Source organism: Ipomoea nil, unplaced genomic scaffold (genome assembly GCF_001879475.1).
Source record: "Ipomoea nil cultivar Tokyo-kokei standard unplaced genomic scaffold, Asagao_1.1 scaffold1421, whole genome shotgun sequence".
In the NCBI taxonomy this organism is placed as follows: domain Eukaryota; kingdom Viridiplantae; phylum Streptophyta; class Magnoliopsida; order Solanales; family Convolvulaceae; genus Ipomoea; species Ipomoea nil.
The window spans coordinates 5,933,266-5,960,127 of record NW_017617849.1 but is presented as its reverse complement, the minus strand read 5'-3'; the positions used below and the strand labels follow the sequence as shown (position 1 = coordinate 5,960,127).

Below are 26,862 nucleotides of genomic sequence, written 5' to 3'. Positions count from 1 at the left end.
TGGCATTAGTCACAATCTGATTACTAATCTTCACGCCTGTGAGCCCAGGAATCATCCTACGCAGCTCTCCTACGGCCTGCGCCACCTTGTTGGGATCACCCATGCCCACCAGATTATTATTGGGCCCAACCAGAGAACCACCTTTTCTGGGGTTCCTGGGAACAACCACCTGCGACGACGAGGGTTTGTTGGGAAGAAGCTCTGCTTTTTTCCTGAGTTTGTTGTGAAGCATGGCTATAACTTTGTCGGGGTGTAGGGTTCCGGTGATGACCGCCGTTTGCTTCTCTGCGTCTACTTTAACGGTGTCCACTCCCTCCATTTTCTCCACATTCTTCTTGATGTCTCGTGCGCACCCATCGCAGTGGATGCCCACCTTTAGAACAAACGTATTCTTCCTGCTGGGAGCTGCGGCAGCCATGGATATATAGCTAATAGGTTTTTGTAGCTTTTAATTTGTTACGTAGTGTATATATATAGTATAGTAGTGGCTATGGGGGGGTATTATTTATAGGTGGGTTTGAGGTTAACTTCAATTCTGCGAATTATTGAAGTTGGATTGCCTTTAATTAGTAGTTTCCATGCCGACTAATTTCTTGGAAGTTTAATTTGATGGCGGGTATGAACGGGTGAAATTGTCTTCCGATCCCTTGTGCTTTGATTGTTTATTATATGTGTGGATCGATGATGATGGTAATGACAAGGAATCCCCTAACGGCCCCCTGATGTAATGATAATGACAAGGAATGAATGTTAGTTAAGAGGAAATTTCTAATAATATAATCCAGTATATATATAATGTTTAATTTTAGAGTAGAAAAATCCCAAGGGTCTTTTTTGCGTTTTTATTTTTGGCATACAAAACAATATGTTAATTATTATGTAGTATGATGATACCTCTGTTACTATTCTAAATGAGTGGACAGACTAATTAACCTCATCCCAGAAAATTAAATTTTCTCCTTGCAAGATGACATGACACATTGAAAGCAATTTTTTATTTTTAAATGATGACATGATTAGCATGTTAAGCCATAGTTGTGGTTAGTCTATTATCTTGGTTTGGTGTAACTGTTTCCTCCTGTCATGTTGGTGTACTCTATTTATGCTAATCTGTACTTTTATTATTATTATTTTTTTTTCATTTTGATTTTGATTTTTTATTTATTTTGCTTTGATGTGATGTGAAAGTGAGACTTTCTTTTAAAAGTGAGAGAGTATTACAGAGATGTATGAAAAATAATAAAACAATTGCTAATTTGGTGATATGAAATTAGGATTCACTTTTGAAAGTGAGAGAGTATTGCAAGGATAAGAACATCCTCATAAACCGCTATCTTATCCTAGGTGTGATACTGCCACGACAACAACAATTATTCTGCAGCAACCAATGACTACTATTTCATTAATTACATTATTCTTAATTATGGATGACTTTTTCAATGTCAAGCTAGCATGTCACATTTAATTACCTATTTACCTGGTAACTGCTAATTCAATTCCTCGTAAAAAAGCTGTCTCAATGATCATCATCAAATGTAACCCACTCCCCTATTATTAGCGTATGCAATGACGCAAAATGTCCTCCTATGGCCTATATATAGAGGAGTCAAAGTTTACAGCAACCTTCACAAACTATACAATAATAGACATAGTAGAGGAGTTAAATAATCCAGCATACTGTCTAGGCAAGTTTCTAAATATATAACATCGTGTTTTGAACATTAAGCTTTTAATTTTTGAACATATAATATCTGATTTTTAAATATTAATCTTTGAGTTTGTGAACATATAGTTTCATTCTGAATTTAGGGGGTGTTTGGTTCCGGTAATCTGAGCTTGGTAATGTTATATTACCTTGTTCGTTCAAGTTATAAAATTACCTAGTAATGTTATATTTACCTCAACGTATGTGGCAGTAATGTGATTACCTCATTTTCGTAGGTAATTTTAGATCGATTACCTTGAATTATTCCAACTTTGCCCTTGTTAACTAATCCTTGTATAATAATAATAATAATAATAATAATAATAATAATAATAATAATAATAATAATAATAATAATATATGTTTATATAATCAAATATACATGTATGTATATTATATTTATTTTTTTAATATTTAAGTATTGGTATACATTCATACATATAAATAGATAAATAAATAAATATACACACATATAAACAAACAATATATATATATATATATATATATATATATATATATATATATATATATATATATAGAGAGAGAGAGAGGAGCGCTCACATGTGGTCATGTTGTTAGGTGTGGTCATATGGTCAATTATAGACCATTAGATTAGATAGATCTAATGATTCATATTAATCAAGATTTTTTCCAGTATTTTCGCGCACATTCTCCTACCCAGAGAACTGTAAGGGTAAACTTGTCATAAAACACCGGAATAGGGAAAATCACATTGTTGTGTGTTTTATTACACTATTGGTGCATGTTGTCAACACTGTTGGTGTATTCTGGAACCCGACCGCTATAAATGGCCATTGTAATTAGCATAACACGGGAATACACCATTGGTGTGTTTCACTGTGGTGTGTTTTATTACACTATTGGTGTATGTTGTCAACACTGTTGGTGTATTCTGGAACCCGCCCGCTATAAATGGTCACTGTAATTACCATAACACCCCCACTTACTAAAACACGCGAAAATTCTCAGAATTACCACTGCCTTTAGATTAAACTGATTCAACGACCCAGATACGACCACACGACCACACCTAATGACATGACCACATATGAGCGCTTTTCTATATATATATATATATATATATATATATATATATTATTGAGGATATTATAGTAAATTGATCCATATAATTTAATATATAATCCTTAACCAAACAAAGTAATATTATATTCTACAATCCAAACCAAACACATAAGGTAATCCCACATTACCTTCCTGGAGATAATCCTATCACCTGGGGTAATTCAAAATTTCGTTAACCAAAGACCCCTTAAAGTTGATTATGATTTTGGTCTCTGACAGTTCACTTTTAACCTTTTTTTTTTTTTTTTTTTTTTTTCAAAACATGATCCTAATATTAGCTAGGGGGTGTTTGGTTGGATGGAAAACATTTTCCATGGAAAATGTTTTTCTAGAAGTGAAGAAAAATGATGTTTTATGTTGTTTGGTTGGGTGGAAAACATTTTCCATTGGAAAAAGTTTTCCTTGAGTATAAGGAAAACAAATTCCTAGCTTTTGTTAGGTATTTTGTTTTCCATGGAAAACTAATATGTCAATTTTACCCTCACCATTCTTTATTAATTACTCTTATTATTATTATTGTTGTGTAGGGTTATATTTGTCATTATACACATTATTCCTTACCATTCCAAACTCAACCAAACAATGGAATTCATATTCTCAGTAATTTCTTTTCCACCAACCAAACAATGGAATCTATTTTCTTGGAATTTCAATTCCATTTCCCTTCAAATATTTTCCAGCGAACCAAACGAGTCCAGTGTTGCATGACCTTTTTTTTTTTTTTTTTTTTTTTTTTTTTTTTAAATCTCTATCAACAAAACCGTTTAAATGCCATTAAATACAAGAGCATTTCATTCTTCAATTAGGATTTTTTTTCAAAAAAATAAATAAATATAACAAGTCAATCTACTTTCTATTTAAAAAAAAAATGAAATGCCCTTATATTTAAAGACATTTCAACAATTTTGTTGACAAAAAAAAACAAAAAATGATCATACCACAATAATACTAGGACCAAATGGGATATACTAAACTAAAAGTGGACTGTCACTTATAAATCTAAAATCGAAATTTAAATTACTTTGAGAATTTACATGAATAATATTCCAAATTATTATTGACCAAATAGAAAATGCATGACACATCTAGTATAGCATAGCAGGTATACGCTGCATGCAAACTGACGTTACATATTTTTTTGAAGAATTAAAATAAAAATTCAGACTTTCAGAGCATTACAAAAATAAAACGAAAGAGTGGAAAAAGCACTCATTGCAACGAAGCAGACCCCCAAGCAAGTAGATCTAGATGGATGGATTCATGGATCATTCATTCTAGCTAGCTAGCTAGTTAGTTCGAGTTGAATCTGAACTCTATGCTATTACTCACAATCTGATTACTAATCTTCACACCTGCCAGCCCTGGAACCATCCTGCGCAGTTGTCCAACGTCTTGCGCCACCTTGTTCACATCACCCAGCAGGGGATTAACGGCGTTTGACGATTGCCCAACAACAATCTCACAACCATCCCTGGGAACAGCCGCCGCCGCCGGAGGTCTTATGGATGTGGGGGGCGAAAGCTCAAGCTCTGCTTTTATCCCAAGATTGTTGTGAAGCGTGGCTATAACTTCGTCGGGGCGTACAGTTCCAGTAATCACCACCCTTCTCTGCTGGGGATTTGCTTCAACTTTTTCCACCCCCTCCATTCTCTCCACCGTCTTCTTGATGTTGATTGCGGCTAACAGGCTGTTGGAGCCAACTTTTAGAGTAAACGTACTCGCCGGCTGTGGAGGTCTTATGGATGTGGAGGGCGAAAGCTCTGCTTCTATCCCAAGATTGTTGTGAAGCGTGGCTATAACTTTGTCGGGGCGTACAGTTCCGGTGATCACCACCCTTCTCTGCTGGGGATTTGCTTCAACTTTTTCCACCCCCTCCATTCTCTCCACCGTCTTCTTGATGTTGATTGCGGCAGACAGGCTGTTGGAGCCAACCTTTAGAGTAAAGGTATTCCTTGGAGCAGCCATGTTTTTTTGGATCACAAGCTTCAACTTTTGCTAGGTAGGTAGGTTGTTCTTTGTAATGGGGCAGGGGTATTTGTAATACCTACTGAGTGTATGAAAGGGGTTAAAATTGTCGTTCCATAGCTTCCATGTGCTTTGACTGATTACTTGTGTATGTGTGAATGTCTAGCCCACACTTCGGCCCGACAAGATAGTAGAGAGACAAATCACAGTGACTTAACAGTCCAATAGATGAGAGGATCAGTGTTTGGTTACCCACAAAGAGTCCACCATATTAGATGTAACTCTCATGTTGTGGCTACTAGAGCTCAATCATCTGTCATTGCTTACAATCTACCACTCAAGAATCAATTGAACTGTTCGTGCGAGCAGTACTTGTGAATGCCTAAATGGCCTGCTGGCCTCTTCTTGTAATGATAATGACAGATAATGAATTTTAAAAGTAAATTTCTAAAATTCCGGAATTTTTTAAGTAGATAAATGGCCAGGGTCTTCTGGCGGCATTTATTTATTTGTTGGTTCAAAGTCATGCAACAAACCTTGTCGGATCAACAATGTGTATATTATCCACATCATATCAAAGGGAAGATGAACAAAAAATCAACTCTCTAAGCACGCATGTTTGGACCAAAATGATTCCCATTTCTTCACCCTCCTCCAACATTAATATTCTTCCTGTCAGCTGCCTTCCAAACTGCACAAAATGCCATTACGAAAACACGCTGGTATGATAGAGTTCCTCTAATGTGATTTGATTTCAAAGGAGTAGAGGGTAAGGGATGCAAACCTTGCTACATAAGCTCTGTGCCAACTGGATCAACAGAATAACTGATGGGTATAGCCTTCCGGATGATTGGTTGAAATTTTGATCTCCACATCTGCTCTCCAATTTGACAAACATGGGAAAATCCAGGATAACACTAATAAGTTTTTGCAATAAAATATTGTGAATTCCACCCAAAAAATCAAAATGAAATTGCTTATGGGGTTGTGGATATGGAATGCATCCAAGATTCAGATACTTACATCGATATATTCTGAGCTGTTCATGAATATCTCAAAGGCCTCGGCTGAAAGATGTACCCGGGATGGTCAGTTGCTGATATAATGTAATTTCATGTCAAAATTGGAGAGCAGGAACTCACATGATCGAAACCGTATTACTACCCCATGAGTATATTCCTCACTATGTCTATTGAAATTTGAACCTGACAAATTAGAGAACGAGAACGTGAGGAGTTCAGGGATATCATGGAGGGTGTTGCATTGCCAAAATTTACATATCACAAAAAAGGGAGACATTTGGAGAACACCATTAGTGGTCTGAACAATCAGGGAAGGGAACTCCATAGTGAGCTTATCCAGAGCAATCAGAGCATCCTCTGCAGCTCCATCCAATGAACTTTCAACAAATTCTATCAGGAGCAGAAGCTCCAAACCAAAGTTGAACTCCTGCAATTCAAAGGCAAGTCAGATCCCTCACTCAGTATTTTGGAGTCCCTATCATAACTCCTAAAAGCAAGCTAGGAACTAGACAAATAACTGAAGGATACAGGAGTGCATATTTGAACCTCGCCTTTCCGAAATATTGGCAGAATATCATCCTCAACTTCAGACTCAAAATCAACACTTTTAATGCCCTGTCAATACGTAGTAAATGGGAGTTTCAGAAATAGATATCGAGGAAAGTTAAGTTCAGCAGATTGAATGAAGAAAAAATTTTGGAAGCAAGTCAAGCAACAGAGGATGATGGTGTTTACTTGTTAGGTACTTAGGTCATACATGGCAATAAGGCATCACATGGTCCTTAATAACTCCCGTGTAGAAATGGTTCTCATAGAACATAGCTAGATCCTCCTTTCTTTGGAAGCGCACGTACACAGCGTGAGTGCAGTTTACAGAATTCCAACCAGAAACACGCCCTGCAGGAGTAAATAGGAGGACACCTAAAAAACATTAAACTTATGTAGTGACCTGGCCTAGCAACATGTACATGCCACGTTCACGGTTCACCATTAATAAATTTTAGAATGTACTAGTATCTTAGCATCTCCTTATGTGACTCAAAGTAGAAAAGTAGGATATAAAAACCAAAACATGATTCTATTTATAAATAAATAAATAAAAAATCACAGGAATCTTTGACCTATTTGTCTCTGATCTAACAATAAGAGCTTCAGTCCTTTCACTACTCTTTCCTTCACCCTCCCGACATCAGATCTACTGCTCTAGAGTATCTTTCAAAACTTACTCCTATTTGTTTTTCCAGTTGGGTTTCATACTAAGTATCCTATTAAGAAAAATTGCTTAGTAGAGATATCTTTACATGAGAGGTACTAACTATTACCTAATGATATTGCAATAATGCCTCGCATTTGATATTGGGTTGTATAAAGGTAATCTAGCATATTTTTCTCTTGCTCTTCGGACAAATCCTCCTTCCCTTGGAGCAGACAGATATGTTCAATTACCTTTCTGCGAGAAAGGAAGTGAATATATTTAAAGATCAGGCTCGGGAACATAGTGATATAATAAGCTTATGAAAGGATTTAGAGTCAGAAACAGTATGAAGCAAAGCGAATACGTAAGCACAGTAATCTTAGACACGCACATTATAAGGGTTTGGAAATGAGAAAATTGTATCAAGTTAATCATAAGAAGTTCACAAATTGAAGGAGAATCATTTCACAATTTGAAGTAGGATTGTCCAAATGCTTCAACAGATCAGTCTTGGACTCATTTACCATTTCAGAAAGGGCATTCTCCCTCCTCCTTCATCTAAAAGGCACATCCTTTCACATACCAGAAATTAGAGACACTGCGTTAGCTCTGATTGTAGGAATGCAGGCTCAACCAAATGCACAAGTAAACAATGTGTATCTATACAAATGCATTCATACTCAATTTTCACAGACAAAGTGCAGAAATAACCTTTTCCTCAGCGTATTGGTGCTGGTGTTCAGTTCCTCGGCAGAGGAATATACAGTACCTCCCCTCTTCCGTTTCCAACCATCCAAATTCCTCCTGAATACTCCAACCGGTGAAAATCCTAACAGAGTAGCCATCGAAAAACATGAGAACAAATAAATAAACTCCACGAATCTTATACTTTCAGCCGGGAAGCACATACCATTCAATTTGCAATTCCGTTTCGGTGCGGAGAAAGGATTGTCAGAATTCAAGTGTTTCCTAGAAAAGGCTAGGGTTTTTGATGCGGAATGATTGAGTAGGTAGCGATAAGAGAGAGGAGAGCTCAAGATTTGAGCCTGCATTTGGGAATCTCTCAGATTTTGAGGCGTCTGGCGTCGGAATCGTCGTTGTCCCCTTTATACAAATAGAGATATATTGATGGTTCTGAATCTGAAGTGACACGGGTGGACTACGAAAATCCACCATTTTATACTTAAACACACAGCCTTTTTATTGCCGCCAAATCTATCTAATTTTGATTAGTAGTTATGATAATTTTTTTTAAAAAATAAAGTTTGTGTAAGACAGTCTCAAGCATGTAATATTCAAGTATTACATATTTCATATGAAACTGTTTCCGTACAAGACTTCCTCTAGATATATATCCTACAAATTAGTTGATTAGTGTATCATTGATCACATGTTCGAATCTTAAGACAATTCCAATCAAATTGGTTGAATAATAATTTACTAAATAACTATAAAATTCTATCATATTAACCTTATTGATTTGAATCAGTCAATTATGAACAACCTAGGAGGTCATCCTCACCCGGACAAAGAATTCAAATTCCAGGCAGCCTTTTTGGGTCTCTGTTACTGATAAACAGTAAAACACCAAACGCCATAAACACAGTCCAAATTTTTATAGCACATAAAGCACGGATCATGGGTGGTAACATTATAATGTGTTTTTGTTTTCAAATACAGCCTACTCGAAAGGGTTAAACAAGTGAACAGATATGAGGATTCTACCCACTAATGGGTCTAAGCGTCTTCTAACTAGATAGAGTCAAGATCCTACTGGTCTTTCCTGGCACAAAGGTTAATAATCCCTAAACAGATTAATCCAACATCAAGAACCAGAGGAGTTGAGTTTTGCAAAGAGCTCGGGAAGGTGGGCGTTTGTAAGCTTGGTCCTCTTGCTAATTTCGTGCTTCTTTTTCTTGGTTTTGGGCTTGGAGGAAATGCCATGAACATGTGCCATTGCCCTCCTCTTTGCAGTGTTAGTAGCAGGTTTCATTCCATTCTTCTGGAGCTCTTTTTCAATGTCAAGCATGTCGCGTGGTAATTCAATTCCTCGGAATAGCTGTTTCAGTTCATCATCAACCTTAATACGCACCCCGGGATCATTAGGGTATGCAATGTCCTCCTGAGAGTCGAAGTTTGACAGCAGCCAAATTTGCCCGCCAGCCTTCAGAGACTATACAAAAATACACAGGACTTAAATCCAGTATGCTATCACAGTTGGGTAAGAAAAAAATAATAATAATAACACCATATATACCTGCAAGTCTTCCATCACAGTTGGGTATGCATCCTTGAGATCGATGACAGCAATACCCCAAGGAAATTTCCTAATTAAAATCAGTAACTGATCTTTATTTTTGAGATCATGCTTCGACTGTGGACAAGAAAAACTTTGGTTACAATTGGATTGTTCACATGGCAATCTGAAAAGAAGAGGGTAGTATATTGCAAACACAAAAGTTAAAGAATTTTGGGAATTGAAGGGTAGGATTACCTTGTAAGAGAATTTCTTGCCATCATAGTGGACTTTTGGGTTGTTTCTCAAACTGTCAAATACAGCCTTGTTGGCATTCATATCGACGTAACATTGTTCATTTATTTGTTCTATTGTAAAAGCTTGCCTAGTCTGATGACATGAAAACTAAAAGAATTAGACAATCTATCCAAGAATAGCATATATAACAAAGAGGAGGTATATGTGTCTGAATTGAACCAGGCAACACATAAGAGAGTAATATAATTTCTCTTGAATCTATAATTAGAATTGCTAATGCAACTTGAGGGTGCGGGGTGCCCATGAAGTCCCAAGGCAAGACCCGCTCGATGTTGGGCCAAAAAATAAAAAGCAAATTTAAAGAATTTATCCACCCCTGCCAGGAACCTGACTGCAGTCATCAAGCCCATGATCCCTACCCACAAATTAGCATGTTGCTGCTTTCACTGGCCTCCCACAAATGGCATACCATTCCACTTATCATAAAGCTCTCAGACATCGAATACATTTTTATAGAAAGTTAGAAACTGTGAATGTCAAAGTTTTAGGGTGGGTTAAAAGTAGAAATGCCCAAGGTTGGTGTCAATAGCAACAGACCTCGTGGTCCTCACCAGTCAGAATTTGATTGGGTATCATAGCAACATAAATTCTACAAGCATAATCTCTCAATAAAGGCTTTTTCCATGACACAATCACTCTATCCTTTTCATGCTTGTTGACAAACCAGATACTCTATGCTGACACATTGACTCTACCCAACAGCTCATTGCAAAATATACAAATGTCTGGTTTTTTAGTGCATATAGAAATAATGATATACATACCCATACCCTCTTCCCCACCCCCCCCCCCCCCGCCCCCCCACATGTCAGAAATAGGATATAAATATCTCATGAAAAACTCATTGCACAAACCCAATATAAAACCTTTGAGAAATTGACGTGCCACTAATACACAACACTGAAGCACTTAAACAAGAAAATGCAGAAGAATCTCTCTAAATTACAAACGTCGCCAGTCCTCAGCACAATTTTCATTTCGTTTTCCTTAATGTATAATTTCTTCTATTACTTCCATAAAGAAATATTTTGATGATGTATACAACAAAAAATGATAAGTCATCAGAAGGTTAGCAGCAGGTATCAGATATCAATGAAATAAACCAACAAAAAAATGTTTAAAGTTAGTTAAAGACTTGAAATAGCTGAAGAAAGCAGGATACATACATCCAGCAGCAGGTCTATCACACGTTTCATCTGAGCTCCTACAGGACCTTTCCTTATGCTGTTTATGTGTTGAAGTCTTTCTGTATCATTAGAGAATTTGACTGGAGGGGCAGGAGACTTCGCATTTGCAGAAGCAGTTGAGGATGCAGCCTTGGGAGGAGTTGCCTTTGAAGATCCAGCTTTAGCTGCAATACTGGTAAGGGTAGACTGGCACTTCTCCTGCTGCTTTTGAAACCTATTCAGACTCTCTTGCCAATCCATCTGAGAGAAGAACAACACACAATATCCAAGATTGCCTAATAAGTAAAAATACAGTTACAGAAACTCAACTGAGGTTAGGAAAATAAAATCCACTCCTAATTTTTTTTAAAACACATTATTGCATTTTGCGTCGAACTATGGTAAGCCACGGCATGCCAAAGGTGAACATATCTAACTTCTCGGGGAGAAATTTACCCACTTCAATGCGAAAATCATCACCAAATACAAAAAATACTCCGTAGTTTATAAATATTGCAGATTAAAATGAAAAGACAGTAGGCATATTTCCTGAAAAGATTGGCTCTATATGGCCACACACGCTTTAGCAATCAATCAAAGTGAAATGACCTACACTAACTGAAGTTCATTTTCATGTCAAATTAAAAGAGTTAATTTCATTTTTTGTCCTAGATTTATAGGTGGCAATTCACTTAGTGAAGTTCATTTGGTCCTAGTATTACTATGGCATCCATTGCTTATCCTCCGTCAACAAAATCGTTGAAATGCCATTAAATACAATGACGTTTCAATATTTTTTATAAAAAGTAGGTTGACTTGCTATATTTTTTTTGTTTCTTTTTTTCTTTTTTGAAAAAATACATAATTGAAAGAGCAAAATACACTTGTATTTAACGAAATTTAAAATGTTCTGTTGATAACATACCACAATAATACTAAGACCAAAAGTGAATTTTCTAAAAAACGACTAAAAACGTAGTGTCACCTACAAATCACTTATCAAAACTGAAATTAACTCCAAATTAAAACTAATAGATATAATTATAACCAAATTATCTCCCTATCCATGTTTTCCATAGGTTACTCGATGAAGACCTAACTCAGTTCGCCATTTTCCGCTCGTTTTTGCTCTTAAGTCTACGGCTACCGGTGAACCGCGCTTCTAGAAACATAAATTACTTTCTCGGAACTGGAGAGCTCCAGTGCTGAGTAATGGAAGAAATTTAACTTACTGGTTATTGAGTATCTCCGTCAGGCGCTCCCCTAGGCTGCTGCAGATAAAGTCCTGCACTGCCGGAACCGGAGCAAACGACGGTGTGTTGAAGAATTCTTCCAGACGATTCTGCAGTGGGACTGTGGAAACTGGGAAAGCTTCAACAAATATCAATTGGGGAAAATCGATAATACACGTAGGCATGGTGGATAGGTAGTTATTTAAACAACAAACAACTAATAGGGAGTTACTATTTTTATTTGAGTAGTGTAAATCTTGCTTTCTGATTAGAATCGTCAAATAATCATAACAAAGTAAAATAATTTTTTTTAAATATTACTGATTCTATTACATTGTAGTATCTGTTTAAATATATTTTCTTAACTTAATAAATCACACAAAGTCAACAACACTTTAACTAAGGCTCGAATCAAAAGCACAATAAATTACTCAGACTAACAATCAAATCCGTAATTTTATAAATATAAGTCAACAATATGCATAACTTTGATATTTAAAATTATTATATAATATTATCAATAAATAATTATTCAAATTTTTTAATTTACTAATTATATATAAATTATTAAATAACAATCTAAGTATTGAGACTATGTACGATTGTCAAAATTACAATGATATAAACTAATTTATGATGTCCATAATTTATTGAAGGTTACTTAATTGCTCAAATTACAAGGAAGTAAATCAACTTAGATAATTCATAACTAACTGGACGTCATTTGATTGTTCAAACTACAAGGAGATAAACTAACCTAATATGTCAATAACTAATTAGAGGCCATTTAGTTGTCTAAACTACAGGAAGGTATACCAACATAGAATGCCCACCAAATATCAATAGATAATACTCACATAGAATCAATCTAAAATATTATAGTTGTTAAGTCAATTGTCCGATCAACTTGACTAAGGTGAGGTAGTCGCATGTTATTATAATATCTAACTAATAGTTGAATTGGAGAAAATAGTCTGAGGTGTTTCAAATTTATATTAAAATATTTAACTTAATTTTATCAATATATATATATATATATATATATATATATATATATATATATTACATTAATACCCCTTAATAAACGAATAAGTATAAGTATAAAAACGGTAACACAAATAATGACTCATTGCTAATTACATTAATACCCCTTAATAAACGAATCTTCCAATAATAAGCTTGAACCTGCCTTCTAATCACATCCGCACAATCTCAAAACCCAACGCCTTGAATCCACCCTCACCGTACCTCATTTTAATTAGGAACCTCACCTGATCCAGAATCTATATATATATATATATATATATATATATATATATATATATATATATATACACACAAAATGTTTCAATTTACAATAATTAATTAATTAATATAAATTAAAACACTTACTAAAAATGAAATGATTATAAATTTGGTGTGAAATCATTATTAACTGATTTGAAAAGGAGGTTAAGTATATGAAGAGCTGAAAGTTTGTTGACTGCGCGATTCTGTGATCTGAGGATGATCAAACTTAAAACGAAGGAGAATCAAGGAATGAGGTGGTCTGCGCTCTCTCTTCCTCTCTCAGTTCTTCTTCTCTCTTTTCTTCTATTCAAATTCTTCCATCTCAAGTCACAATCTCCGCCATCTACACCTGTAAGTCCTTTAGTTTCATGTGTAATTGTGTGTGCGTTTTATGGTAAATGAGCTAAAGTTTTAGTTTTTATTATTATTATTTTTTTGTTCCTTCAAAGAAAAAGGGGGGAGATTGTTTTATTGGATTTATTGGATTATTTTATTATTTTAATTTGAATTTTAGAGATTGTTCACTCCGGAGGAGCTAGCTCTTTACAATGGTTCAGACCCTAACTTGCCCATTCTTCTTGGCATTATTGGGTACTCTCTGAGTCTCTCTCTCGCTCTCTACTGCAATGTTATGAGATTGTTCCTTTAAAAGAAATGATTTTGAGTGGATTGAAATAAACAGGTCAGTATTTGATGTAACCAAAGGAAAGAGTCACTATGGTGCAGGGGGTGGTTACAATCATTTCGCAGGAAGGTCTGTTATCCCTTCCAAATTTGTTCTTTACTTTGTTTGGTCTTGGCTTTTGATTGTAGAAATTCAGTTCTGCTGTTGCTGTTTTCCTTTTAATCTTTGTAGTTATTGTTTCTGAAGTTTTGTGCTTTCTGCTAAGTTATGCTCCAATATCATGTGTTCAAGTTATGGTTTTTATGTTCTCTTTTTTTAGCTAATGTAGAATGATAGTAGTACCAAAGAGATTGCTCTTGATTTCATCATTTCATGCAGTATATTGTTGATCTAATATGGTATTGATTAGGCTCCTTACTTTTGGTAGACTAACATGACTTTTTTTTTTATTGTTTTCCTAATGCTTATAGAGATGCTTCTCGTGCATTTGTTTCGGGAAACTTTACCGGTAATGCTAGTTTTTTCTTCGTTCTCTGTTTTTTCTTTGATCGGTGTATTCTTCTGCATTTTTATTTATTGGCTGCTTTCTGTCTGCTAATCTCAGCCTTATTTCTTATCCACTATTGCATAAAGCCATTAATAGTTTTATGGCTTTATTTCAGCCTCGGTTTATTGTATATGTAGTCATTCAAGTATTCAGCCATGCATAAATATTCCCATCAAAGTCAACTTAATAATTGCTAGAGGATGAGGTATACTGGCATGTATAAGCAAGCAAATCACAGTATACTATTTTCTAAAACGTATTGCTAAGAAGAGAAGATAAGAAAACATCTATTTAATCAACGGTACTAGAGACAAATAAAAGTTATATTCAGCTCTTTGCTTTCTATCTATTTACTCTTCTGCCAGTACAAAGTGGAAGAGCGGTCTCATTATAAAAGGAACTGTATGAATGAATTTTATTATCTGGTTTAGAGGACTATGGAAAATATTAATGATTCTACCGTATGCATCGTATGATTCTAAATGATTTGTTGACAACCAGGTGCCGTTTATAATATTTGTATCTCTATAAGTATTTTTGTGTCATGTTAATGCAGGAGATGGACTTACTGACTCATTGCGTGATTTATCCAGCACTGAGGTTAAAAGCATTGTTGATTGGAGAGATTTCTACTTCAGAACATATACGTGAGTCTTTTAGAATGCTATATCGAGAATAGGAGTAAATTTTTAAGGATTTATGGGGGGAAGTTATCTGGCTTTCTTCACATTCCGCTTTGAACACTCCATTTGGCTTCGACTTTTTAGCAGATGAAAAGTGATAGTACTAAATAGATTTCTTGAATTTCAGATTTGTTGGGAAACTAGTTGGCCGCTACTATGACAGTGATGGCAACCCTACCAAGTATTTAAAAGGAGCCGAAGCCAAGGCTGCTAGAGGCGCACAGCTGCTCGAGAAACAAAAGATCGAAGAGGCAAAGATTCCTAGCTGTAATTCTAGGTGGAGTCAAGACGAGGGTTCTGAGGTATAACTTTGAAGCTAAAAAGCGTTGTTCATCTTGGTTGTACTGATCCTCTACTTCAAGTGCTTTGAAAGCCAAGAAGTAAATCCGAGCATGGTGAGGCTTGTGAGTTGTGACCCTAGCCGACAAAAGACCACAAGGTGATCGGATCAAACCAAAAAGGCCAATAGGCCGCTCCTACTGAGAGCCAAACTTGTAATCTTGTGATTACTAAGTTAACAGTCTGACCAGCTTGGCTGAAGTTGTCGCCTATACTAAACATTTCTTTCAGGTTTGGTGTGATGATGGTTATCCAAGATTGGTTCAACGACCTGTGGAAATAGCTATAACGGGAAAAATGAGCAAGCGTTGTGCGTGCTTCAAAAAAGATGAACTCGACCAACAAGGTCTCGAAGTCTATGAAGGATGCGACTATTTTGCCAGTAAGTGCAAATTATAATGCCTGCAATCTTTCACAGATCTGTGGTAGCCTGCTGAATAGATATACGAACTTCATTTTGAGGGAGATGATAGAATGTAGCAACACAGCATGCTATGTATTTTCTTTGAAACCTTGAACATGATACATTTTCCACAGAGAAATAGAGATACTGAAACTCACATTTCACTAAATTTCATAAATTTTGTTGGTTCTCATTAAGAGAACAGCAGCAATATACAGACAGAAGCTGTTAATGCTTGCTTAATGCAAGTTTAATTTCCAATACATTAATAATTCAATACACCCATATATATATATATATATATATATATATATATATATATATAGCGCTTTCATAGAAATCTACTCGAACTTCTTTCCCTTCCCTTTCGGGATTTTGCTGAGGACACCAGAATCCAGCCTCCTAAACTGGTGCTGCAGCTGATCAAAGGCATTATATGCAAAGTTGTCGACTTCATCTTCGTATCTTTCATAAAGCACGGGGAGCGTGTGGGCAGCAACAAAACCTATGGCCATTTTCATGGCACATAAAAATGCAAGGTTTAGAAAGTAATGTACAAAGTCGATTACTGAACTGGACAACCACGCCAAATTATCTGATAAATTCTATTTGCTCATTTCAAAATTCCGCCATCTCTTGCCAGACAAAAGATAATAAGAATCTTACCGATGTACAGAACAGTCAGAAAGTTGCACCAGCCTCCAATGACGGAAACAGCAAACAAGCTCCCAACAACCTAGAATCAGTTCCAAAATATCAGCATAGATGAACATATGACCATTGTTGAGCATATAACCATTAATGTGCAATCTAACTATCAGCTTAGGCTTTTAGTTGAGATGGAGCACATGCTTCAATTTAGTATCAGAGCCATGCCAAAGATCATGGGTTCAAAGCAAGAGACTAAAGAAGACTCATTCGTTATTCGAAACATACAATGAGGAACTGCTTCACACTCCCGCCACAAGAGAGGTCTTGAAGGGAGATTAAAGCACGGTTTACTTCAGCGCCTATTGTCTTTGCTATGTTGACGAATACTTCTTCAGGCAAAACGAGACGGGGGACTTGTGATGGTGACCTGTTGCAATTGAAGGCTCATGGCTGGTAAATGTACAGAGTCAATGCAGCAAATAGAAGAAGTGTGGATTTAGCTTACCTGGACATCATGCCCGAAGTGTGGGTCCAGAGAAATTGCACGAGCAGTCCCAGAATCAACGCAATGCATATGAGGGTAAGTAAATGATAGTCGAGCCATTCAAAAAGCATCCATACGAGTGTAGCACCGACCAAAACACTGGCCGAGATTTTCTTGTTTCTCCAAAGCAGCACATCAGCAGCTACATACATTCCAGTTAACGAAATTCAGAACAGCAAATTCTCACCGCAATTACTAGGAAAAAATATCAAAACAATTAGTACAATTCCCTACATTTGCCTCCCCCTAGACAATGGTGCACTGGCTTCTCGCGCCCAAATAGCCTATTCAATTGAGCTCTGACCGAGCTCGATTTTTCCTCTTCAAAGAACGATGACCCAGACTTGTGCTTCGATACACCATCTGAAATCGATTCCATTATGTTGTTCAAGAGACCCTCTGGTGTTATTCCTTCCGGCATTTCTCCTACATTTGGAAAACCAGAATGCTTAGAAGAATATATTCATGAGTCACAACTAGATCCTTCTTCCCCAGTTTATTTGCCCTAACTTAACCATATGGATGAGCAGATAATGTGAGAAAGCAATCTGTTCTCATGATTCCAATAGGGGCATCAGTTGGGGCAATGTAACTTTCAACTATACATGACTAGCTACAAGTGGGGCCACCAAAATGATAAAATATCTAAACCAAACCAAACCAAAAGATTGAAACCACAGCCAAAAAGAATCAGAAATTAAAAAATACTGCAAATCGATATCATAAAGTGATGGGACTTTAATTTATGATGATATTCACAAGATTCTAAATAACTGCAAATTTTCTTCAGCAAGACTCAAACTTTATGAACAATACCCCAACCCAGAACAAAAAGCCTCTTGAAAATCAGAAAAAATAACAAAAATAAACACCAATTCAAGCTAGAAAGTTAAAAAGTAGTGTAGAAAGTAAGAAACCACCCCCCACTTTACATCAGAAATTCAAGAAACGTTGGTAATCTAATTCAAGAAAGTTACAATAAAATCAGATATAGATTCTTTGTAAGTTTTAACAAGTGTGTGCAGCATTAAACTATAATTTGCTGGGGTAAAAGAAACCAAAGAAACAAAAAATGGGTACAGAAAAATCAAATCCAAGAAGAAGGATGAAGTGCCCAGAAACTAACCAGATGATAGAAGCCAACCCAGATGCTGAAGCAGAGAGGGAGTGAAGGGTGTAGATAGGGGAGAAGGAAGGAGAGGGGAGTGGGGGAAGGGGTTAAAAACGTGACTATAAGAAAAGCAGAAAATGAGAGAGAGAGAGAGAGAATAATAAATTATGGTTGGGAAGGAGTGTGGGTTCACTAATCACTATGTAGAAGCATAGAACGAACGACAAGTTTGGCACTAGGCAGAGCAGATGTGGGACTCGCACTATTTATTCCGTCTGCTAAAATATCTTTAATCGATCTTGTCTTTAACCTAAGCCATGTGATTGCTTGCCTGCTTGCTTTCAATCTTTAAAACTTTAAAAGCAAAGAGCATCCTTTTCCAAAAATAAAAATCAAAAACATCATTTCTTTAAAAAAAAATTTATCTTTTTCTGGCCCCCATTATTAAAAAAAGACCATATTTATGTTTGATCACTTGGGTAGTTGGCTCACAATTCAAGTCTTTAGACAAATGTCTCTATGCTAACCCAAAATTATGAAAGGATACTTACGTTCTGGATATAACTCAATATTGGTTAATCAATCTAAATAATTAAGGTTCACCACACATCAAAATAAATGGATATTTATCTGGATTTAACTTACTGGTTCAGTTGGGATAAAGATGAATAAAGAGGTATTATTGAACTGGAAAGTTGATTTTCTTTTGGGGTGAAAATATTGATGAATCCCAATTGGCACCAATGATAACCTCAAGAACCTTATCCATTATCAAACCATCATCTAATGTTCCCAATACCCATTATATTTCCAAGATTAGCCCCGGCCCGATACTGCAGAAACCAATAATGGCTTCTTAATTGGCATGATACACAACATCTGATCATGGCCATGGCATATACATTATACCATGAATCATGTCCTAATGCTACATTTTTAATATACTAAAATTATGTTGTTTTTTTTCGTACTGAATATTCATTTTTATAAGGTACGGTATATATATTATTTGAGTACTGAAGGTTCAGAATTTGATAGCCAAATAATGAACCTTCAATATATAAATAATGTATTTTCACTCTTTTATTATATTAAAAATAGACATTTATTCATAATTCAAAATATAATTCGCCATGATTTATGAACGTAACGTAACTATTACACATCACACCAAATTTTTCTAATAATTCATAAATTATTACACAAAAATAAAATTTACCTGCGCGCTACACACATTCAGATAATATGCATATTTTCATGGTAATCCAAAAAACAATACGAATTTTATCTTATACTTTAATGGAGGTGTTTAATACGTTAATATGAAATTAGGTAGGATATGGATTGATATTTGATAGTGAGTAGTGACTGAGGGAGGCGTACTGAGTTGGACCAATAACCGTAACATTAGTTATTGGGTTTGGGCATGGCGTCAAGGAGACTATTAACCGTAACATTAATATATTGTACTATTGTGTATTTTTATTTTGTAACACCAACACCTACATATTAATTCTGTACGTTTATTTGGTAAATAATTTAGTACGTTTGTTTCATATTTATTCTGTACGTTTATTTGGTAAACAATTTAGTACGTTTGTTTGACTTGACCAAGCAGATTGACTTGTGCCCAAAAAACAGGGCACATTTCAATTGTATTGGACTTGGACATCATACATAAATGTCCATTTATTTTAACCAAATTGGTTTTGGTTAAAACAATTATTATGCTGTGGAACCGTGCCCACCTTGCAGTTTCAAACGACGCCGTTTTCATGTGATTGAGTAACGGTGCTGTTAGTGACATTGTTATCCTTCATAATTTCTATACTGTAGATTTATAATTTCTATATTCTAGATTCATAATTTTTATACTATAGATTAATAAAATCTATACTGTAGATTCATAATTTCTAAACTGTAGATTCATCAATGTCGCCACTGATGGACCATTGTCTCATGGGTTTCATATCAATCAAATATGAAAGAAACAATAAAATAAAAAGTGAGAATCAAAAGTACAGGTTTATTACTGAAGGCGAAGGGAATGCAGATTTCACATTCTTGTTCCATATAAATGTCAGCTTGACAAAGAATTTACATATATAAAAGCAATGGTTTGGGAAAGAAACCTTTGGTGAAACACAAACATGCTGAGATTATTATGCTTTCAGGTTCCACCATTGCAATAGTGGACGCCGTTACTAACAACAACGCCGTTAGCCTCCTTCTTCTTCATGTTTACCTGCTCCAATCCCCATATGCGAATTGTCCGGTCATCACTTGCAGACGCCAGCATGTGAGGGTTCACCGGGTTCCAGCTCACACAGTTTACGGTCCCAGAATGCCCCCGCAGCATCCCAACAAGCTCTCCCGACCCTCTATGCCATATGTAAACCTACCCAAACCAAGAATATATACATACAATCAATTTCGGGATCACAAACGAAGATGAATGATATGAATAACAGATGGGATCAATGTTGAAAAAATCACTAGGCGCCCTCTAGGCACCTGGGGACCGCCTAGGGCGCCTAGGCGGGCACCTGGGGACCGCCTAGGGCGCCTAGGCGGGCGCCTGGGGACCGCCTAGAGCACCTAGGCGGGCGCCTGGGGACCGCCTAGAGCACCTAGGCGGGCGCCTGGAGACCACCTAGAGCGGGCGTCTGGGGCGCCTGGGGACCGCCTAGAGCGGGCGCCTGGGGACCGCCTAGAGCGGGCGCCTGGGGACCGCCTAGAGCGGGCGTCTGGGGCGCCTGGGGACCGCCTAGAGCGGGCGTCTGGGGCGCCTGGGGACCGCCTAGAGCGGGCGCCTGGGGCGCCTAGGCGGGATTTTTGCAACACTAGATGGATACGTGATAGTGACAGAAGTTTGGCGTTTGATTGACAAGAAAAGAAGAAGCTACCTGTGAGTCCTCACTTCCACTAGCGATGAACGCTTGATCTAGTCCACCGAAACACGACCTCACGACATAGCGGCACCGCTTGTGGCCCTTATATTTGGCTATACACTTGACACTTCCGTCTATATTCCAAACATGGATTTCTTGGTTCAACAGACTAACCAGAACACTCTTATCATCTCTCGATAATACAAACGACGTTATGTGTTTATCCTCCACAATATATTTCTCGGTTTTGGTCTCCCATGCAAATACAACTATCACATTATCTTTACCAAGAGAAACAATCTGCTTCCCATCGCTACTGATCCCAATGTCCGATATCTTATCGGTGTGCCCTTTCCAACATTCCAACTCCTTACCATTTACATCCCACATCACTATGCTTTTGTCGTTAACACCAGTAAATATTCTGTGGCAATCGGAAGCCCATCCACAAGAGATCAAACCTAGACCACTTTTCTCGTAAACATGAACACATTCCCCAGATGCCACATCCCATCGTCTAACAACTTCCTCCATTCCAAGGGTGAGAATCTGATTGTTATCAGGACTCCACGAAACATAACTCACAGGTTTTTGGTGACCATTAAGCCGATGCTTCAAGCAGACTTGACCATCTTGTTTGACCTTAAAAGAGAAAGAAGGGGTAAATCACAATTTAAGAAAAAAGCAGAACTTTTTAAAAAGAAATGAATCTGCAGTAACATATTGCATATTTCAATCATCATTTGCAGCCACTTGATTAGCCTGGAATATTCTTATTAAAGATTTACAAAAGAATTATCTGTATATCCTTTACATATAAATACAAATTTAAAATTTACCTTCAAAATCACATCATATATTCATAAAGGAAACTTTTTTTTTGGGTGCATTGTGGACACAAATTAACCCAAAAGAAGAGAGAGAGAGAGAGAGAGATCGTTCTAATGGTCCAAATTTCCTAATGTTTTTTAAGAATGGAGAATGTCAATATCTCCATTAGAAAACATCAGATTCCAAAATCAACCAATAATGAAGTAGAAGAAATACAAAGGAAAGAAAGAACAATATAACTAAACCAACAAATATTAACAACCCAGGACAAATAAGGCAATACAAGAACAGTCAAAAGTTACCTCCCATATAATAACCGAACAATCTACAGATGATGAGGCCAAGTATTTCCCATCATAAGAAAACTGCAAAAACCAGACTTCATCCTTATGCTCCTGCAAGATCTGCCGGAACAAAAAGTAAACATTAGCGTGCTACATAATGAACTTGCAACAGAATTTTTTATTTTTTATTTTTTAAAAGGAAAGAATTAAAACTCTCAAAATAGCTTTGACTTGTTCACAACTTCAAATGGCTCATCGAAAAGCAAAATCACAAACTCCTTGAACATTCATTTTCAGTTGCCAAATCTTTATACACTCATCAAAATAAGACAAGGTTTCATATCCAAAATTTTACAATCTGGTTTGTAGGGGTGAGCATCAGTCAATTTTGGTTGATTTTTGGTAACCGAATTTTTTTTTCTAGATGAACATTTGATAACTGAAGGAACCAAAACCAACAGTATCGGTCGGTTTTGGGTCTCAAACAGAAAATTTCAAACAAATTATGCTTTTCTTGGATCTTGCATTAAGCTCACATGTACATAGAGAGAGATAAACAAAGGGAAATTAAGCAAATAGCCAAATCCAAGAGGAAACCAGTTGACTGTTGTCGAATACGAAAACCTAAAGGAAAAATAATTATATCTAAGAGAGTAAGAGCAAACCCATTAGTATTGGTTTTTTCACAAATTTTTAGGAACCAAGTAGGAGAGGAGGGAGGGAAAAAAAGGAAGAAAAAGAAAAAAGAAAAGAAAAAAAAAAAAAAAAAAAAAAAAAAAAGAAAAAGTGTTGTCAGAAAAAAAAAAAAATGCTTTATAGTTAACGCACACGTGATGAATTTTTTTCTTTTTTATTCTCCTCCAGGGTCCCACAAAAAATCCACATCCCTGCAAATTAATTTTAATCTCTCTCCTCTCTCTTCCATGTCATCCTCTCTCTCATCCAAGCAAGCATAAAAACCAAGAAAAAACCACTAATGGTGTTGCTCTAAGTATCCAACAATATGATGTAAAAGATACAAAGGAAAGGCCAACCACAGATCTAATTGGAGTATTCATCAATTTGTCGCAATTCGCTATGTCATTCACCATCTCCATTGCTTTAGTTGAAAGATTGAAGAGTGAGGGCGTGAGGAACAATGTGGGTGAGGAATGAGGGAGTTATGTTAGAGACTGTAGGGTTTCTAACTTAATAGCTAGCCAAATGGATTATAGCCGAATGGGCTTTTTGACTTGAATGTTCTCAAATTCTGGTCAAGTGGTTATTACATTAAGAACACACCATAAAATATCAAACTAAGTTCAAACTTAAAAGCTATAAATATGAAATAACAGTCGAGTTTACCTTCAGTTTTTTGGTCAGTTTGGTTTTAAAGTGCTGCCGTTTACTTTAATGTTATTATGATCTTTACTTACTTTATTTCTGTTACTATTGGCTAAGGTGTTTGAGGGAGAGTATAAAAACAATATGATCCATGATCCATCCAAACAAAGAAGGAAAATCTGTTTCTGAGGAAAAACATTTACATTTTACAGGAATACTACTAATTGCTTTCCATATAAACTTATTCTAATAGGCTAATGTTAAAGAATTTTAACACAGTGCTAAATAACATGCAAGTTTAGACTTTAGAGTTAAATGGAATAAAAGCTTTATCAGCAAATATGCTCTCACCTGTAAAGTTCGAGAAGGGATTTGATCTCTGCCACACTGATGATCAGTGAGTAATGACATTTCACCCACAAAAGAGTTGTGAAACCTACAACCATCAAGCTGCAAGTCAAGAGCCTGTTCAACAAGCTGTACCAATCTCTTTTCAGGTATCATAACGGTAGGCGGAAGTAATCTCTGCAATTCTTCCAGCAATTTTGAGCGAGACTTCACCCTCAGAGTACCCAGACTTGATATCCCAACAAGAGCCTTTGGTGGAGGAGATGTGATACATGAGGATAGCTCACGGACTCGATCACTCTTTATGCATAGAGGAGCTATATCTGTCCTCAAAGTTTTCAAAGCACCCATGACATCATCTCCATCCAAGTGCTCAAAAAATTTCTGCTCAAATATCAAAAAAGATACCAACTTTATAATGGTTTCATCCACTATACCAATTCGATGTAAAGTAGCTACACTTTCATCCCACTTTCCATCAAGGATTTGCTGCATAAACAAATTTACAACTGCAGAATGCAAACGTATCCCCGATTCTTCCTCTAGTTGTTCTGCAGTCTTCTTATAACCAAGAGAATATAATGCCTCAGCTATGATTCGAACAAATTCAACTTTCTTGACAACTCCTTTTGAACCAACAACTTCGTCCTCCCCTTGGAACGCTAGAGAGCAATTTGCAGGCTCTCTATGAGACATTCCGTTCAAAAGATCTCCCAACTTTCCAGAGTATATTTTTACACGTTTTGAGGGTGGTTCTTCATCCTCTATGCCTCCCATGAAATGTACACCTTAGCCCATATATACTAAAAAGCAAATAACAAATTCAAATACTACTCCTAAATACTTCAACAATCAGTAGAGCTGCCTTCATTAAACAATGGAATGAAGAATATCATAGTATGAGCAAAAATAAATAAAAAAGGAATCTTGACTCTGCAAACACACTGTGAGTTATCCAATCAGTAGCCCCCCCCCCCCCCCCCCCCCCCCAATTGCTACATTTATCTTTAGGAGGGACTAAAATCATGTTCTTGCATTGTTGCCAGTTTTTGAAAGAATGAAAAATGAATGTGGGTGTCTGTGTCACATTCACACATTAGAAGCTACGGTTCTTTACTGAGTCTATCAGTAACTGCTTCTGTTGTTACGTTAAGGCCAAAATTCATTCCAAGTGGATGCCACTGACTATTTAACTAAGGAAACTACTTAGAGACCAGAAGAAATCTAACCAATCATATAAACAGACAGACTGTGTAAACAAAAGGAATACCTACACTGGACTTCAGCATTTTATGTGCAATGAATAGAAAGAGGAAAAAATGAATGCGGGTAATGGAAAAACAACATGACCTTATACAGATTAAAGGAAGAAAACCGAATGCACTTATCAATAAGGAAGATAATCTTAATGCACTGGCAATGACTAGCAATAGAAGGAAAACAAGTAATGGGGAGAAGAAAATAAATAAGCCTATCCTCCAACACCTGTTAGCTAGTTAATTTATGTTAACTGAGGAGCCAAACCTTACCTTACCATAATCTAGCAAATTATATCTAGAGTTCTATAGTTCCAATTAGACTAAACAATAAAATAACAAACTTTAAGTTTCTTAAACAGAAATATCAGCTATCTCTCCCTTGAGAGACAATCAGATTGAAGTTGATCTTCCTTAAACAGCTCCCAACTAAACACAGATAGAACCCTAAAATTTAAGCACATACATCCATAGATATGATGGCCACAAGTAAAAACTAGTAACCCAATTTAAAGACCACAACAGTACAACACAAAGGAAAAATAAAAATAACAAAAAAAAAAAAGTAAAGAAATGGAAATTACCACAAGAAATAAACAAATTGACCAACAATCTCCGATACCCAGACAGCGATTTGGGGTTTCAGATCAAAGTAGATACACAAGAAAGAAAAATCAGTCAAATAAAAGGAGCAGAAGAGCAATATTGTCGGCAAGATTAGAAGGAAGGTAGTGGATTCAGGGTTCGGCTATCTGTCAAAGACTGAGAGAGAGAGAGAGAGAGAGAGGGGACACGGTTTGAGATTGGTTCTCGGTAATGGCGTTTGGGTTGGGCTGAGTAAGGATGGGAGAGGAGAGAAGGAGGAAAGTGGGTTTGGGTTTGGGTTTGTATATTTATATATAGAGCTTTTGTAGGTATCAGAGAGAAAACTCTTTGCGTAGAGGAAACCACCACAAAAGGAGGTGCTGCTCACTCTGCTATAAACTAATAGTCAAGGGCCACTTTATTTAAAACAATATTTTATATACTTAATTTTTACGACAACTCATAAATCTTCACTCTCCCTAAATCCCCACTTCCACGAGCCCTCACAGCTTAACTCGACAGAACAATCACGATAATTCAATGACTCAGTAAACAAGGTCAAATGATGGTAGGCACAAAGAATCTGTTCACTTTAAATATAATTTCACATTGTGGCTGCCGAGATTCATACTTTGAACCATTGAACTAAGCTCGTATGAATGAGAACTCATAATTATTATTATTGTTTGACGATATTTAAACGATAAATCTCATTTTTTTTATTATATAATAACTCAAAAATTATATAGAAAAAATAAATTGTAATAGTGTAATACAATTATACAATAATGTATGACTGCATAGATACTATAGGAAATTGCTACATAAATTTAACCAAAAATTATTGACTGAATACTTACGCATACAGACAAATAGGACACGAACAGATAAATAAAAGATTGCTGCATCTGTAGGCAAGCTTCCTTCCTTGACTAGCCCTTGGTGCATTTTTCCAAGCAAATTATACCATGACCCACACTATTATTTAAATTACTGATAAATATTTACTTTTAATAAATTGATATTTATTTTTAATATATTATATTAAAAACGAATTTATTTATCAACGATAACGTACACTGTAAGAATTATATTTTTTGATAAGGTTTCCTCTTGAGCTAAAACAGCCCTTGTTGAGCTCTAGAGCACAGCATTAATACATTTTTATATCGAAGAATAAAGTATAAAAAGCATCAATACCAATCAAC

General features: G+C 36.2%; 6 protein-coding genes across 11 annotated transcripts; 1 reads left to right on the top strand and 5 right to left on the bottom strand.

Moving 5' to 3' along the window:
* Nucleotides 1-4,099: 4,099 nt before the first annotated feature.
* Nucleotides 4,100-4,774, bottom strand: LOC109187418 (heavy metal-associated isoprenylated plant protein 9-like). Its single transcript, XM_019337604.1, has one exon. The coding sequence runs from the start codon at nt 4,772-4,774 to the stop codon at nt 4,100-4,102; it is 675 nt and encodes a 224-aa protein (XP_019193149.1).
* A 461-nt stretch (nt 4,775-5,235) lies between these two features.
* LOC109187543 (stress-response A/B barrel domain-containing protein UP3) lies at nt 5,236-8,150 on the bottom strand. 2 transcript variants are annotated; one of them, XM_019337765.1, is made up of 10 exons: nt 7,902-8,150; nt 7,703-7,820; nt 7,119-7,246; nt 6,554-6,693; nt 6,343-6,411; nt 6,085-6,223; nt 5,917-5,979; nt 5,798-5,841; nt 5,559-5,649; nt 5,236-5,465 (listed from the first exon to the last, which is right to left on the bottom strand). In XM_019337765.1, exons 1-9 carry the CDS (start codon nt 8,041-8,043, stop codon nt 5,563-5,565), a joined length of 930 nt encoding a protein of 309 aa, XP_019193310.1. In that variant the 5' UTR covers nt 8,044-8,150; the 3' UTR covers nt 5,236-5,465; nt 5,559-5,562. The 2 variants fall into 2 exon arrangements, with proteins under 2 accessions (XP_019193310.1, XP_019193309.1); XM_019337764.1 differs by having other exon boundaries at nt 5,917-6,223.
* Nucleotides 8,151-8,571: 421 nt separating this feature from the next.
* LOC109187544 lies at nt 8,572-12,132 on the bottom strand. 3 transcript variants are annotated; one of them, XM_019337766.1, is made up of 5 exons: nt 11,944-12,132; nt 10,712-11,007; nt 9,486-9,617; nt 9,249-9,365; nt 8,572-9,164 (listed from the first exon to the last, which is right to left on the bottom strand). In XM_019337766.1, the coding sequence occupies exons 2-5, from the start codon at nt 10,970-10,972 to the stop codon at nt 8,817-8,819; spliced, it is 858 nt and encodes a 285-aa protein (XP_019193311.1). In that variant the 5' UTR covers nt 10,973-11,007; nt 11,944-12,132; the 3' UTR covers nt 8,572-8,816. The 3 variants fall into 3 exon arrangements, with proteins under 3 accessions (XP_019193311.1, XP_019193313.1, XP_019193312.1); XM_019337768.1 differs by having other exon boundaries at nt 10,712-10,981; XM_019337767.1 differs by having other exon boundaries at nt 10,712-10,972.
* Nucleotides 12,133-13,375: 1,243 nt separating this feature from the next.
* LOC109187546 (membrane-associated progesterone-binding protein 4) lies at nt 13,376-16,004 on the top strand. Its single transcript, XM_019337771.1, has 7 exons — nt 13,376-13,584; nt 13,748-13,824; nt 13,916-13,987; nt 14,329-14,366; nt 14,962-15,052; nt 15,216-15,390; nt 15,659-16,004. Exons 1-7 carry the CDS (start codon nt 13,450-13,452, stop codon nt 15,824-15,826), a joined length of 756 nt encoding a protein of 251 aa, XP_019193316.1. The 5' UTR covers nt 13,376-13,449; the 3' UTR covers nt 15,827-16,004.
* On the bottom strand, nt 15,976-18,292 carry LOC109187545 (reticulon-like protein B8). 2 transcript variants are annotated; one of them, XM_019337770.1, is made up of 7 exons: nt 18,152-18,292; nt 17,260-17,451; nt 16,987-17,167; nt 16,767-16,908; nt 16,497-16,566; nt 16,155-16,335; nt 15,976-16,124 (listed from the first exon to the last, which is right to left on the bottom strand). In XM_019337770.1, exons 2-6 carry the CDS (start codon nt 17,444-17,446, stop codon nt 16,172-16,174), a joined length of 744 nt encoding a protein of 247 aa, XP_019193315.1. In that variant the 5' UTR covers nt 17,447-17,451; nt 18,152-18,292; the 3' UTR covers nt 15,976-16,124; nt 16,155-16,171. The 2 variants fall into 2 exon arrangements, with proteins under 2 accessions (XP_019193315.1, XP_019193314.1); XM_019337769.1 differs by lacking the exon at nt 18,152-18,292 and adding an exon at nt 17,541-17,598 and having other exon boundaries at nt 17,260-17,487.
* A 1,850-nt stretch (nt 18,293-20,142) lies between these two features.
* LOC109187538 (WD repeat-containing protein 26-like) lies at nt 20,143-26,024 on the bottom strand. Of its 2 annotated transcripts, none has more exons than XM_019337758.1 (5): nt 25,654-26,024; nt 23,817-24,678; nt 22,161-22,262; nt 21,043-21,669; nt 20,143-20,534 (listed from the first exon to the last, which is right to left on the bottom strand). In XM_019337758.1, the coding sequence occupies exons 2-5, from the start codon at nt 24,588-24,590 to the stop codon at nt 20,307-20,309; spliced, it is 1,731 nt and encodes a 576-aa protein (XP_019193303.1). In that variant the 5' UTR covers nt 24,591-24,678; nt 25,654-26,024; the 3' UTR covers nt 20,143-20,306. The 2 variants fall into 2 exon arrangements, with proteins under 2 accessions (XP_019193303.1, XP_019193304.1); XM_019337759.1 differs by having other exon boundaries at nt 23,817-24,616.
* Nucleotides 26,025-26,862: the final 838 nt, after the last annotated feature.

Bases quoted from the DNA above. Each gene is read 5' to 3' on its own strand.
- LOC109187546 (XM_019337771.1), top strand. From the start codon at position 13,450: ATGATCAAACTTAAAACGAAGGAGAATCAAGGAATGAGGTGGTCTGCG. The intron at 13,585-13,747 runs GTAAGTCCTTTA...TTTGAATTTTAG, and splicing joins AATCTCCGCCATCTACACCT to AGATTGTTCACTCCGGAGGA. The intron at 14,367-14,961 runs GTAATGCTAGTT...ATGTTAATGCAG, and splicing joins TGTTTCGGGAAACTTTACCG to GAGATGGACTTACTGACTCA.
- LOC109187544 (XM_019337766.1), bottom strand. From the start codon at position 10,972: ATGGATTGGCAAGAGAGTCTGAATAGGTTTCAAAAGCAGCAGGAGAAG. The intron at 9,618-10,711 runs GTATGTATCCTG...TCATGTCATCAG, and splicing joins TGATAGACCTGCTGCTGGAT to ACTAGGCAAGCTTTTACAAT. The intron at 9,366-9,485 runs GTAATCCTACCC...TCTTGTCCACAG, and splicing joins GCAAGAAATTCTCTTACAAG to TCGAAGCATGATCTCAAAAA.
- LOC109187418 (XM_019337604.1), bottom strand. From the start codon at position 4,774: ATGGCTGCTCCAAGGAATACCTTTACTCTAAAGGTTGGCTCCAACAGC.
- LOC109187545 (XM_019337769.1), bottom strand. From the start codon at position 17,583: ATGAGAACAGATTGCTTTCTCACATTATCTGCTCATCCATATG. The intron at 17,168-17,259 runs GTAGGGAATTGT...GAATGTATGTAG, and splicing joins TTGTCTAGGGGGAGGCAAAT to CTGCTGATGTGCTGCTTTGG. The intron at 16,909-16,986 runs GTAAGCTAAATC...CAATTGCAACAG, and splicing joins ACTTCGGGCATGATGTCCAG to GTCACCATCACAAGTCCCCC.
- LOC109187538 (XM_019337758.1), bottom strand. From the start codon at position 24,590: ATGGGAGGCATAGAGGATGAAGAACCACCCTCAAAACGTGTAAAAATA. The intron at 21,670-22,160 runs GTAACTTTTGAC...TTCTCTTTTAAG, and splicing joins GTTCGGTTATTATATGGGAG to GTCAAACAAGATGGTCAAGT. The intron at 20,535-21,042 runs GTAGCTTCTTCT...TGGTTTGGGTAG, and splicing joins GTGGAAGTGAGGACTCACAG to GTTTACATATGGCATAGAGG.
- LOC109187543 (XM_019337764.1), bottom strand. From the start codon at position 8,043: ATGCAGGCTCAAATCTTGAGCTCTCCTCTCTCTTATCGCTACCTACTC. The intron at 7,821-7,901 runs GTATGTGCTTCC...CTACTCTGTTAG, and splicing joins ACGGAATTGCAAATTGAATG to GATTTTCACCGGTTGGAGTA. The intron at 5,842-5,916 runs GTGAGTTCCTGC...TACATCTTTCAG, and splicing joins AGTAATACGGTTTCGATCAT to CCGAGGCCTTTGAGATATTC.